Raw genomic sequence first — 12,595 nt, 5'->3', positions numbered from 1 at the left:
CCTGTCCTCGCCGCACAGTACTGCCCCCAGTCATCAAGATCCACAACATGGCCTGGACAACATGGACCATTTCCCATAAGGCGGGAGCCTCTTATCAACAAGAGCAGGCATTGACGACGAGATACAACACCGCCTCCAGTGTGCCAGTGCAGCCTTCGGCCACCTGAGGAAAAAAAAAATGTTTGAAGATCATGCCCACAAAACTGCCACCAAGCTCATGGTCTACAGGGCTGTAGTAATACCCGCCCTCCTGTATGGCTCAGAGACACGGACCATGTACAGTAGACACCTCAAGTCGCTGGAGAAATACCACCAATGGTGCCTCCGCAAGATCCTACAAATCCCTGGGAGGACAGACGCACCAACATTAGCATCCTCGACCAGGCCAACATCCCCAACATTGAAGCACTGATCACACTTGATCAGCTCCGCTGGGCAGGCCACATCGTTCGCATGCCAGATACGAGACTCCCAAAGCAAGCGCTCTACTCGGAACCCCTTCACGGCAAACGAACTAAAGGTGGGCAGAGGAAACGTTACAGGGACACCCTCAAAGCCTCCCTGAAAAAGTGCAACATCCTCACTGACACCTGGGAGTCCCTGGCCAAAGACTGCCCTAAGTGGAGTAAGTGCATCCGGGAGGGCACTGAGCACCTCGAGTCTCATCGCCGAGAGCATGCAGAAATCAAGCGCAGGCAGCAGAAAGAGCGTGTGGCAAACCTGTCCCACCCACCCCTTCCCTCAACGACTTTCTGTCCCACCTGTGACAGGGACTGTGGCTCTCGTGTTGGACTGTTCAGCCACCTAAGGACTCATTTTAAGAGTGGAAGCAAGTCTTCCTCGATTCCGAGGGAATGCCTATGATGATGATGAGGAGTTTCAGCCTAGATTTATGTGCCCAGGTCTCTGGAGCGGGACTTGAACCCATAACCTTCTGACTCAGAGGCCAGTGTGCTACCCACTGAAGATTTCTTGTATGTTATAAACAACTGGGTTATGATCCAGTAGGGTACTGAGATGAAAGAAATATATAGAGTGAGCAAAATGCAGATTTTACTTCCTTTGTCAACAATTTAATTTTGGTTCAGTATTATTTTCTCTGTGTAATCATTCTTAACGTAAATACACGCACTGTGAAATCCTGTGTTCTACTTCTGATAGCTATTTGGAAGCATTAACACAGCACCTTTTTTCCACATTCTCCAGTTTGTTAACCATTCATTACAAGCTGCCACTACTTAGGTGAATGTCAACTTAAATCAAAACCCAAACACGTCCCATTTTGCCCCAGTCAGACACCTGGTTTTTGGATGTATCCTAATACTGTTATCTAAAAAAAGGCGAATTAAAAAATGCGCACAAATGTCTAATGCCTTTTTCTATCTCTAATCTCATCATGAAAGTATGTGACAAATGAGTGACTGGGAGCCTTGACTGCTACCACAGATGTGAAGTATTTTGAAGATAAAACAGCCTGACCTTACCCATCAGCTTCCAGAGTGTGAGGATTTGTTTTGATTTTTCCTGGCACTGGTGGAAGTACCTGTCCAATACTTATTTATTATTTTTTTATAAATCTTACTGTAATTATTCCGAATAAATTCCATACTTCAGTTTTTCATGGGGCGCTCCCATTAATAAGAACATAAGAAATAGGAGCAGGAGTAGGCCATACGGCCCCTCGAGCCTGCTCCTCCATTCAATACAATCATGGTTGATCCGATCATGGACTCGGGTCCACTTCGCTGCCCGCTCCCCATAACCCCTTAGCCCCTTATCGTTTAAGAAACTGTCAATTTCTGGCTTAAATTTATTCAATGTCCCAGCTTCCACAGCTCTCTGTTAGGTCCATTAGGTCTCAGTCGTAAGAACATAAAACATAAGAAATAGCAGCATGAGTAGGCCATTCAATCCTTTGAGCCCTGGCACTATTATCAACAACTGGGCACCATGATTATTTACATTTTTCCACTGACTGCTCCACGTTCCTAAATAAATATTGAATTAGCTGCATGCTCAATTGGCATGTGAAGAATCTTCCTTAACTAAAGAGGATGCTGCCAATGTAACAGTAAAGCAGGAGATAGAAACATAGAAACATAGAAAATAGGTGCAGGAGTAGGCCATTCGGCCCTTCGAGCCTGCACCACCATTCAATAAGATCATGGCTGATCATTCATCTCAGTACCCCTTTTATGCTTTCTCTCCATACCCTTGATCCCTTTAGCTGTAAGGGCCATATCTAACTCCCTCTTCAATATATCCAATGAACTGGCATCAACAACTCTCTGCGGTAGGGAATTCTACAGGTTAACAACTCTCTGAGTGAAGAAGTTTCTCCTCATCTCAGTCCTAAATGGCTTACCCCTTATCCTTAGACTGTGTCCCCAGGTTCTGGACTTCCCCAACATCGGGAACATTCTTCCTGCATCTAACCTGTCCAGTCCCGTCAGAATTTTATATGTTTCTATGAGATAGAAACATAGAAACATAGAAACATAGAAAATAGGTGCAGGAGCAGGCTATTCAGCCCTTCTAGCCTGCACCGCCATTCAATGAGTTCATGGCTGAACATGAAACTTCAGTACCCCCTTCCTGCTTTCTCGATCCCCTCTCATTCTTCTAAACTCCAGTGAATACAGATCCAGTCGATCCAGTCTCTCCTCATATGTCGGTCCTGCCATCCCGGGAATCAGTCTGGTGAACCTTCGCTGCACTCCCTCAATAGCAAGAACATCCTTCATCAGAATAGGAGACCAAAACTGAACACAATATTCCAGGTGAGGCCTCACTAAGGCCCAGTACAACTGCAGTAAGACCTCCCTGTTCCGATACTCAAATCCCCTAGCTATGAAGGCCAACATAGCATTTGCCTTCTTCACCGCCTGCTGTATCTGCATGCCAACTTTCAATGACTGATGTACCATGACACCCAGTTCTCGTTGCACCTCCCCTTTTCCTAATCTGCCGCCATTCAGATAATATTCTGCCTTCGTATTTTTGCCACCAAAGTGGATAACCTCACATTTATCCACATTTTACTGCATCTGCCACGCATTTTCCCACTCACCTAACCTGTCCAAGTCACCCTGCAGCCTTTTAGCGTCCTCCTCACAGCTCACACTTTGAGTCATCTGCAAGCTTGGAGATATTATACTCAATTTCCTCATCCAAATCATTAATGTATATTTTAAATAGCTGGGGTCCCAGCACTGAGCCCTGCGGCACCCCACTAGTCACTGCCTGTCATTCTGAAAAGGACCCGTTTATCCTAAGTCTCTGCTTCCTGTCTGCCAACCAATTCTCTATCCACGTCAGTACATTACCCCCAATACCATATGCTTTAATTTTGCACACCAATCTCGTGTGTGGGACCTTGTCAAAAGCCTTTTGAAAGTCCAAATACACCACATCCACTGGTTCTCCCTTGTCCACTCTACCAGTTACATCCTCAAAAAATTCTAGAAGATTTGTCAAGCAGGATTTCTCTTTCATAAATCCATGCTGACTTGGACCGATCCCGTCACTGCTTTCCAAATGTGCTGCTATTTCATCTTTAATAATTGATTCCAACATTTTCCCCACTACTGATGTCAGACTAACTGGTCTATAATTACCCGTTTTATCTCTCCCTCTTTTCTTAAAAAGTGGAGTTACATTAGCTACCCTCCATAGGAACCGATCCAGAGTCGATAGACTGTTGGAAAATGATCACCAATGCATCCACTATTTCTAGGACTACTTCCTTAAGTACTGTGGGATGCAGACTATCAGGCCCTGAGGATTTATCGGCCTTCAATCCCATCAATTTCCCTAACGCAATTTCTCGCTTAATAAGGATTTCCTTCAGTTCCTCCTTCTCACTCGACGCTCGGTCCCCTAGTATTTCCGGAAGTTTATTTGTGTCTTCCTTCGTGAAGACAGAACCAAAGTATTTGTTGAACTGGTCTGCCATTTCTTTGTTCCCCATTATAAATTCACCTGAATCTGACTGCAAGGGACCTACGTTTGTTTTCACTAATCTATTTCTCTTCACATATCTATAGAAGCTTTTGCAGTCAGTTTTTATGTTCCCAGCAAGCTTCCTCCCATACTCTATTTTCCCCCTCCTAATTAAACCCTTTGTCCTCCTCTGCTGTATTACAAAATTCTCCCAGTCCTCACGTTTGCTGCTTTTTCTGGCCAATTTATATGCCTCTTCCTTGGATTTAACACTATCCTTAATTTCCCTTGTTAGCCACGGTTGAGATAGTAGCGATATTGGATCGGATAAAAACAGATAAAGAGGAGGTACTTAAAAGGTTGGCAGTATTCAAAGTAGAAAAGTCACACGGTGTGGATGGGATGCATCTGAGGATAGAAATTGCAGAGGCTCTGGCAACAATTTTCCAATTCTCCTTAGATATGGGGGTGTTAACACAGAACTGGAGAATTGCAAATGTTGCACGCCTGTTCAAAAAAGGGGAGAGGGATAAGTCCGGCAATTGCAGGCTTGGTGGTGGGGAAACTTTTAGAGGAAATAATCTGGGACAAAATTAATTGGCATTTGGAAAAGTACGGGCTAATAAATGAAAGTCAGCATGGATTTATTATAAGCAAATTGTGCTTGACTAACTTGATTGAGTTCTTTCATGAAGTAACAGAGAGAGTCTTTTCTTGGGGTTGGCATTAGGATCACTGCTCTTTTTGAAATATATTAACATAGGGAATTATAGCAGAGTGGTTATTTTACTGGACTAGTAACCCAAAGGCTTAGACTAATGATTCAGAGACATGAGTTCAAATCCCACCACGGCAGCAGGAGAATTTAAATTCAATTAAATAAATCTGGAATTAAAAGCTAGCGTCAGTAATGGTGACCATGATACTATTGGAATGTGGTTAAAAACTCATCTGATTCATTGATCTAGTCTAGTCTATATGTGACACCAGACCCACAGCAATGTGGTTGACTCTTAAATGGCTGAGTTGCCACTCAATTGCAACAAACTGCTACAAAAAAGAAGATTAAAACAGGATGATCGACCTTGGCATCAATTTCAGACACAACAACAGCACACCCAGCCCAGTTGATCCTGCAAAGTCCTTCTCACTAACATCTGGGGAATTGTGTCAAAATTGGGAAGCATCATACAGATTAGTCAAGCAATAACCTGACAGAATCATACCTTTCAGCCAATGTCGCAGACTCCTCCATCACCATCCCTGCGCAGGTCCTGTCCTACCTGCAGTACAGTCGTACAGGTGCAGCATCCGGAATGTTCCGGAATCAGGACTCCGGACCGATTGGTGGCAGGGTCGTCCAGAATCCATAAAATGTTCCGGAATCCAGACCCTGCCGATCTCGAGGTGCCGCCGCTGCCTGACCACGGGGCCAGCCTGCCTGAACGCCTTCTCCGCGACAGGGCCGCCCGAACACTTCCTCTTTGGCGGGGCCCCACCCAACCAGCTCCTCTTCGGCAGCAGGACCCCACCCGAACACTTCAGCAGCGGCAGGGCCCCACCCGGCATCCCGAACAGTTCTTTGGCTAGCACACGCCCCGCCCCCCTTTTCTGGCGTTCCAAAATCCGAAGATACCTGAACCTGGGCTCAGGTGTTTCCGGATTCGTGACGTCAGAAAGACGTTCCAAAATCCGGCAAAGCGCAAAATGCGGAACAGCCTCGGTCCCGAGGGTTTCGGATTGGGGACGTTGCACCTGTATATGGGGGGGAGTGGACCTTGAAGTCCTTAACATTGACTCCGGATCCCATGAACTCTCGTGGCTTCAAGTCTCGCATGGGCAAGGATACTTCCTGCTGATTACCACCTACTGCCCTCCATCAGCTGATGAATCAGTGCTCCTTCATGTTGAGCACCACTTGGAAGCAACACTGAGGGCACAAAATGTATTCTGGGTGAGTGATTTCAATGTCCATCACCAAGAGTGGCTTGGTAGCATCATACTGACTGAGCTGGATAAGTCCTGAAAGACATAGCTGCCAGACTGGGCCTGAAGCAGGTGGTGAGAGAACCAACATGAGGGAAAAATCTAATTAACATCGTACTCATCAATCTACCTGTCGCAGAAGCATCTGTCCATGACAGCATTGGTAGCAGTGATCACCACACAGTTCTTGGGGAGATGAAGTGCTGTTTTTACACTAAGGACACCCTCCATCGTGTTGTGTGGTACTACCACCGTGCTGAACGGGATAGAGTCAGAACAGATCTAGCAGCTTAAAACTGGGCATCCATGAGGTGCTGTGGGGCTGCAGCAGAATTGAAGTCCAACACAATCAGTAACCTCACGGCCCCACATATCCCTCACTCTACTATTACCATCAAGCCAGGGGACCTACCCTGGATCAATGAGGAGTGCAGAGGAGCTTAACATAGAAACATAGAAAATAGGTGCAGGAGTCGGCCATTCGACCCTTCTAGCCTGCACCGCCATTCAATGAGTTCATGGCTGAACATGCAACTTCAGTACCCCATTCCTGCTTTCTCGCCATACCCCTTGATTCCTCCTAGTAGTAAGGACTTCATCTAACTCCTTTTTGAATATATTTAGTGAATTGGCCTCAACAACTTTCTGTGGCAGAAAATTCCACAGGTTCACCACTCTCTGGGTGAAGAAGTTTCTCCTCATCTCGGTCCTAAATGGCTTACCTCTTATCCTTAGACTGTGACCCCTGGTTCTGGACTTCCCCAACATTGGGAACATTCTTCCTGCATCTAACCTGTCTAAACCCGTCAGAATTTTAAACATTTCTATGAGGTCCCCTTTCATTCTTCTGAACTCCAGTGAATACAAGTCCAGTTGATCCAGTCTTTCTTGATAGATCAGTCCCGCCATCCCAGGAATCAGTCTGGTGAACCTTCGCTGCACTCCCTCAATAGCAAGAATGTCCTTCCTCAAGTTAGGAGGCCAAAACTGTACACAATACTCCAGGTGTGGCCTCACCAAGGCCCTGTACAACTGTAGCAACACCGCCCTGCCCCTGTACTCAAATCCCCTCGCTATGAAAGCCAATATGCCATTTGCTTTCTTAACCACCTGCTGTACCTGCATGCCAACCTTCAATGACTGATGTACCATGACACCCAGGTCTCGTTGCACCTCTACTTAAGTTTATAAATTTCCCAGTGGGTCATTGGACCCGTGGTCTCTGAAAGCGGGGTCACACCGCTGTGTTCTACATTCAAATCAAGCCCTTAATTCAGAGTTAGAAGGGGTAACTTTACAAGACCAGGGGCAGCACAGGAGTGAATTCCCAATCTGCACTCCTAATGGGTAGACACCACACTAGAAGTGCAGTTTTGTAAAAATGATCCCTTTAATCATCACTTTGCTGGTGCTGAGAAATGGAAATCATTAAAACTTGAGTGATCTTTTTGGGGAGGGAGGACTGAGTCTGTGGGCACTTGCGAGAGCTTTCCTGCTGTGCAAAAGTGGAGAGCTGCTGATGTTGTCTCCCATTTCAATGGTGGTATAATTTTGAAAGAGCTTTGTCTTTTAACTGGATGCTGCTTTGAGAAAGGTAGTCATTTTTACCAACTGGTCTAATAAACATGATGGGCGGAATATTAGGCTATTGTGAAATTGGAGAACCTGTTTTGCGTGGCCATTTTTTTTGCCTGGCCAAGTTTCCACCTTATGATCATTTAATCAATTGTGGTGGACTCTTCAGACTCTGTCTGGGAGTTTGTCTTGAAAACTAAAAAAGCAAAGGTAGAGAAAAAAAAGAATAAAGTTGAAGTAGTAACAGAATGTTAAAATAATGACAAGGAATGAGTAATGGGTTATAATAGTGAAGTTAAAACATATTTTCTGTTTTGTTTTCAGCATTTCGTGTTTGGTATTAAGTCCTTCATAGCCTACCTAATCCCGGATATGCCCAAAGACTTGTGTGACCGGATGCGACGGGAGAAGTACTTGGTACAGGAAATGATGTATGAGGCAGAGCTAGAACATCTGCAAAGGGAACGGAAAAAGAATGGCAAAAGATATCACCATGAATGGCCTTAGCTTGACCAATGAGATCAGTGAACAGACACTCCAGATGACCTGCACTGCTACTGAAGATGGAGATGCCAGCTATGCTGCACAAGTTCTTGCAAGTTTTTATATATATATATATATATATATATATAACTTTTAAAATTATAAAGACCTCAAATGCATGTTTTCAAAAGAAAAAGGAGAAAAGAATAGAGTGCTCTATCTGCCCTTTGGATTTCAAGTCTGGCAGGCAGGTAAAGGAATGTTGACATCATGGACGACAAGTGTTAATCACGTGATGATTTGATGTTTCATTTTTAATAATGCTACACAAATTAATATGAGTTCACATCACAATCATATGGTACACGTTTACCAAAGAACGAGAAGTTTACTTGTAAAACAGACTCTGGTTCATTTAGATTTTTCCCCCGTTTTTCTTCTTCCATCAGTTTATATTGTTTTGTTAGCCTGCTGTGAGAAGGAATGTCAGCAAGCAGAGCTACAGATTGGTTTGCAGGCCTAGTACTGGACCACTGCAGTCATATGTTAGCAAGCGGTGCTCATACTCGAGCTGTGACTGAGGTACGGCTTTAACAAAAATCCTGAAACTTCATCCTGAATCTTTTAGCTGAGTGAATCTATTGGTGATAGCCAAAATGGCAACTGATAATGTGACCCACTGGTTATGAAGATAGGTTTACAAGATATATTTTTCCTATTTTTTTTGAAGATACTAATTAGATACTTACCGTTTTGAATTCCTATTCCCATTGCACAATTGATTTTAGGGGAAAATGAGTAAAAGTGATCGTAATCTCTATTTATTGGCCCACACAGTGTCTAAATAGTATTACAGAAATGAGCAAATCGTCACACATTCTCATAGAATCATAGAATCATAGAAGTTTACAGCACGTAAGGAGGCCATTTTAGCCTATCGTGTCAGCACCGGCCAACAAGAGGCTATCCATCCTTATCCCATTTTCCAGCTCGAGGTCCATAACCCTGCAGGTTAAGGCACTTCAAGTGCACATCCAAGTACTTTTTAAATCTGGTGAGGGTTTCTGCCTTTACCATCCTTTCAGGCAGTGAGTTCCAGACCTCCACAACCCTCTGCGTGAAGAAATTTCCCCTCAAATCCCCTCTAAACCTTCTATCTAATTACTTTAAATTTATGCCCCCTGGATATTGACCACTCTGCGAAAGGAAATAGGCTCTTTCTATCCACTATATCTAAGCCCCTCATAATTTTATACACCTCAATGAGGTCTCCTCTCAGCCTCCTCTGTTCTGATGAAAACAAATCCAGCCTATCCAATTTGTCCTCATAGCTAAGATTCTCCATTCCCGGCAACATCCTCGTAAATCTCCTCTGTACCCTCTCCAGTGCAATCATGTCCTTCCTGTAATACAGTGACCAGAACTGTGGCCTAACCAGTGTTTTATACAATTCAAGCATAACCCACCTCTCTTATATTCTATTCCTCTGCTAATAAAGACAAGTTTTCCGTATGCCTTCTTAACCACTTTATCTACCTGGCCTGCTACCTTCAGGGATCTGTGGAACTGCACTCCCAGGTCCCTTTGTTCCTCTACACTTCTCAATGTCCTACCATTTAATGTGTATTCCCTTTCCTTGTTCGTCCTCCCCAAATGCATTACCTCACACTTCTCCGGATTAAATTCCATTTGCCACTGTTCTGACCACCATTCTCATTAAAATATCTTTTGCTTCCTATGAAGTTCATTACATATAAATGCATCAATTGAACTAGCTTTAGGAGCTAAGGTTGAAGGTTGCATTGTATGAAGTGGGAAAGCTGCAGTGGCCAACAAAAGGGGGGCTTTGCCTTTGATGTCCTACTTCACATTTCTTGTTATTGTGCAAAGGACAGATCATGTGCTGTATCAAGTACTATCAGTGTGCTTACATTTATTCATATGATAGTTGTGTGCTGCATACTAGAATGTGAAGCATTAAATCCAGGCAGCTTTCTACATAATGATAAACGTTGCACAACAAACCAGAAATAAAATAAGTGTGTACTGCCTTAAATGCCCTTGATAAAGACCCGAAACATAACAGGATAAATATTACACTTTGTTGCTATAAAAATATAGAAATTATGCACAGAGTACCTCATAAATCTGTAGTTTTTGAATAGAACAACTTGCCATAATATTATGAGCAACAGTGAGTTGTTTGCTATAACTTATCTTGCCACACATCAGTATTTTGTTTCTTAGTTTCTCAGAGCAGATAGATATTGTTGAAGCAGATGTGTCTGGAGATAATTTACACTTGACAACGTGTGATGACAAGTCTTAAATTTAAAATGTCTGCCTGTTTAGATCATCTCCATTTTTATCTGTTTTGTTCTAAAATCTTACCTTTATTTCCTATTTTAAGAGCCTTACTGTGATGGAACCTCTTGCATGTTACATCTTCTTGTTTTTTTTAATGAGTGCAAAATGTAACATGCAAATGCAATCCCACACACGTATTTGAACATTCACATCACAGCTGTCTCTCGATTTTGTTATATATCTCAGCTATAAAGAAAGGATATACTTTCATTGGAGGCTGCTCAGAGAAGGTTCACTAGGTTGATTTTGGAGATGAGGGGGTTGACTTATGAAGATACGTTGAATAGATTTGGACTATAGTCATTGGAGTTCAGAAGAATGAGAGGTGATCTTATCGAAATGTATAAGATGATGATGGGCTCAATTTTCCCCAGTATTTCCACTGTTTCTTTTGGAGTAGGTTGCTTTTTCTGGCCTAACTTAAAAATCCCCAGTTTCCCCAATCAATTTGCACCAGCGTAACTCATTTAGTTATGTATTTCTCAAAAGGGGGCGTAACCAGCCACCTACGCCAATTCTGGCCATTTAGGCAACTTTGGCCAGCTGATAGTTACTCCATTTCTACTTAGGCCAGCGTATGTGGCCTCTCGCGGAGAGAAACCCTTGCGGAGAGTTAAAGAAATCAGCGCAGGTAAGTACATCGGAGGCAGGAAGTGGAGCGGACAGGGACCGGCACTCACTCGCAATTGGAGAGGCTCGGCGGGGGAGGGTGGGAGCAAACTGACCGGCATGCACGCACTTGGGGGCCAAAGACCGGGAAGGCACCCACTCGCAACCAGAGAGGCTCGGCGGGGGAGGGAGCAAGCTCGAAGTACAATCCCTAGTAAACTGGAGAGTTTACAGACACTAGAATTGTTCTTGCATAGTAGGACATCACTGTTGCTTCCATTTACAGTGAAACTCTTTAGACTACAAGGAAATACTTCAGTTGCTGCGTTAGGTTTACATCACAAATCTTTGATGGTATTGGGTGGTAGTTATGAGTTCAGTCTCTTGAGAGATGCATCAGTTGCCTGGTATTATAATCGTGATGCCATTCCTCTCTCAAATTTGTTCTATTCTATCTCATACTCTCCCCCTCTCTTCCACTAAACTGTCAGACTTATTTCCTGTAATGCTTTCCTGTGATTGAAATTCTCGTCATGCCTGCTTTCTGTCATAATTATGCTCCCTATTCATTTTACCTACCTCTGACTTGAGTCCTTTAAGCCCGGTCTCTAAACTAGGTGGTGATGTTACTTACTTACCGCTGAGCAGTCTTGAAGGACCTAAAATGAGTCCTGTGACCTGATGCTGACTGTCCATTCCCTGTTGCCACCTCTCATGGCTGCCATCCACAATCCAACATTGCCTGCCATTCACCTTTCTCCGAGCTCTACTGTGCATGTGCGGCCATTTCAGCGTCGTCAAGAATGTCATTTTTTTTTCCCCGCGCATGCGTAGAAGGCCCGGCTCCTTTTTCCAGCACAGACTGCAGGCTCCACCCCCCGAGGTGACTGTCCATGCGGCGCGGTTGCAGATTACAGCCCAAACATCGGGGAAACTTCAGACATTTTTTTTCTGCCGCATTTATTTTCCTAAATAAGCGGCGCAACTCTGGCAATACGCCAGAAAACGGGCTCGGGGAAAATTGAGCTCGATGAGAGGGCTCGACAAGTTGGATGCAGAGAGTATATTTCCACTCAACTAGGGGGTATAGTCTCAGAATAAGGGGCCGTCCATTTAAAACTGAGATGAGAAGGAAATTCTTCTGTGAGGGTTGTAAATCTGTGGAATTCGCTGCCCCAGAGAGCTGTGGAGGCTGGGGTCATTGAATATATTTAAGGTGGAGATAGACAGATTTTTGAGCGATAAGAGAATAAAGGGTTATGGGGAGCGGGCAGGGAAGTGGAGCTGAGTCCATGATCAGATCAGCGATGATCTTATTAAATGGCGGAGCAGGCTCCAGGGGCCAAATGGCCTATTCTTGCTCCTATTTCTTATGTTCTTGTGATCTACAGGTGTAGAAACCAGGTTAATAACCAGTGCAGGTACAGGTACTGTGTACGTATTGATTCCAGTGATGCAGAGGTTACAGGTAAAAAGGTCTGTTGTAAGACTACCACATCAAAATTAAAAATGTTATCTACCAACCATTTCTAGTAACTTTATATTGACTCCAATACCTGTATGCAGTAACTGTGAGACCATGTGGCTATATAAAGTAAATCATTGGGCTGGCTTCTTTATAAGCATGGCTCCC

At 44.0% G+C, this 12,595-nt stretch overlaps 1 protein-coding gene across 1 annotated transcript in view; it reads left to right on the top strand.

The window, feature by feature from the left end:
* ano3 (anoctamin 3) overlaps window positions 1–8,010 on the top strand; it is a 334,095-nt gene extending 326,085 nt beyond the window's left edge. The window contains exon 24 of the mRNA XM_070898640.1: window positions 7,828–8,010. Within this exon, the coding sequence (XP_070754741.1) occupies window positions 7,828–8,010 (183 nt within the window). The remainder of the gene's footprint in view (window positions 1–7,827) is intronic.
* Window positions 8,011–12,595: the final 4,585 nt, after the last annotated feature.

Source organism: Pristiophorus japonicus, chromosome 14, assembly GCF_044704955.1.
Source record: "Pristiophorus japonicus isolate sPriJap1 chromosome 14, sPriJap1.hap1, whole genome shotgun sequence".
Lineage (NCBI taxonomy): Eukaryota > Metazoa > Chordata > Chondrichthyes > Pristiophoridae > Pristiophorus > Pristiophorus japonicus.
This window is presented reverse-complemented; position numbering and strand designations above follow the sequence as displayed.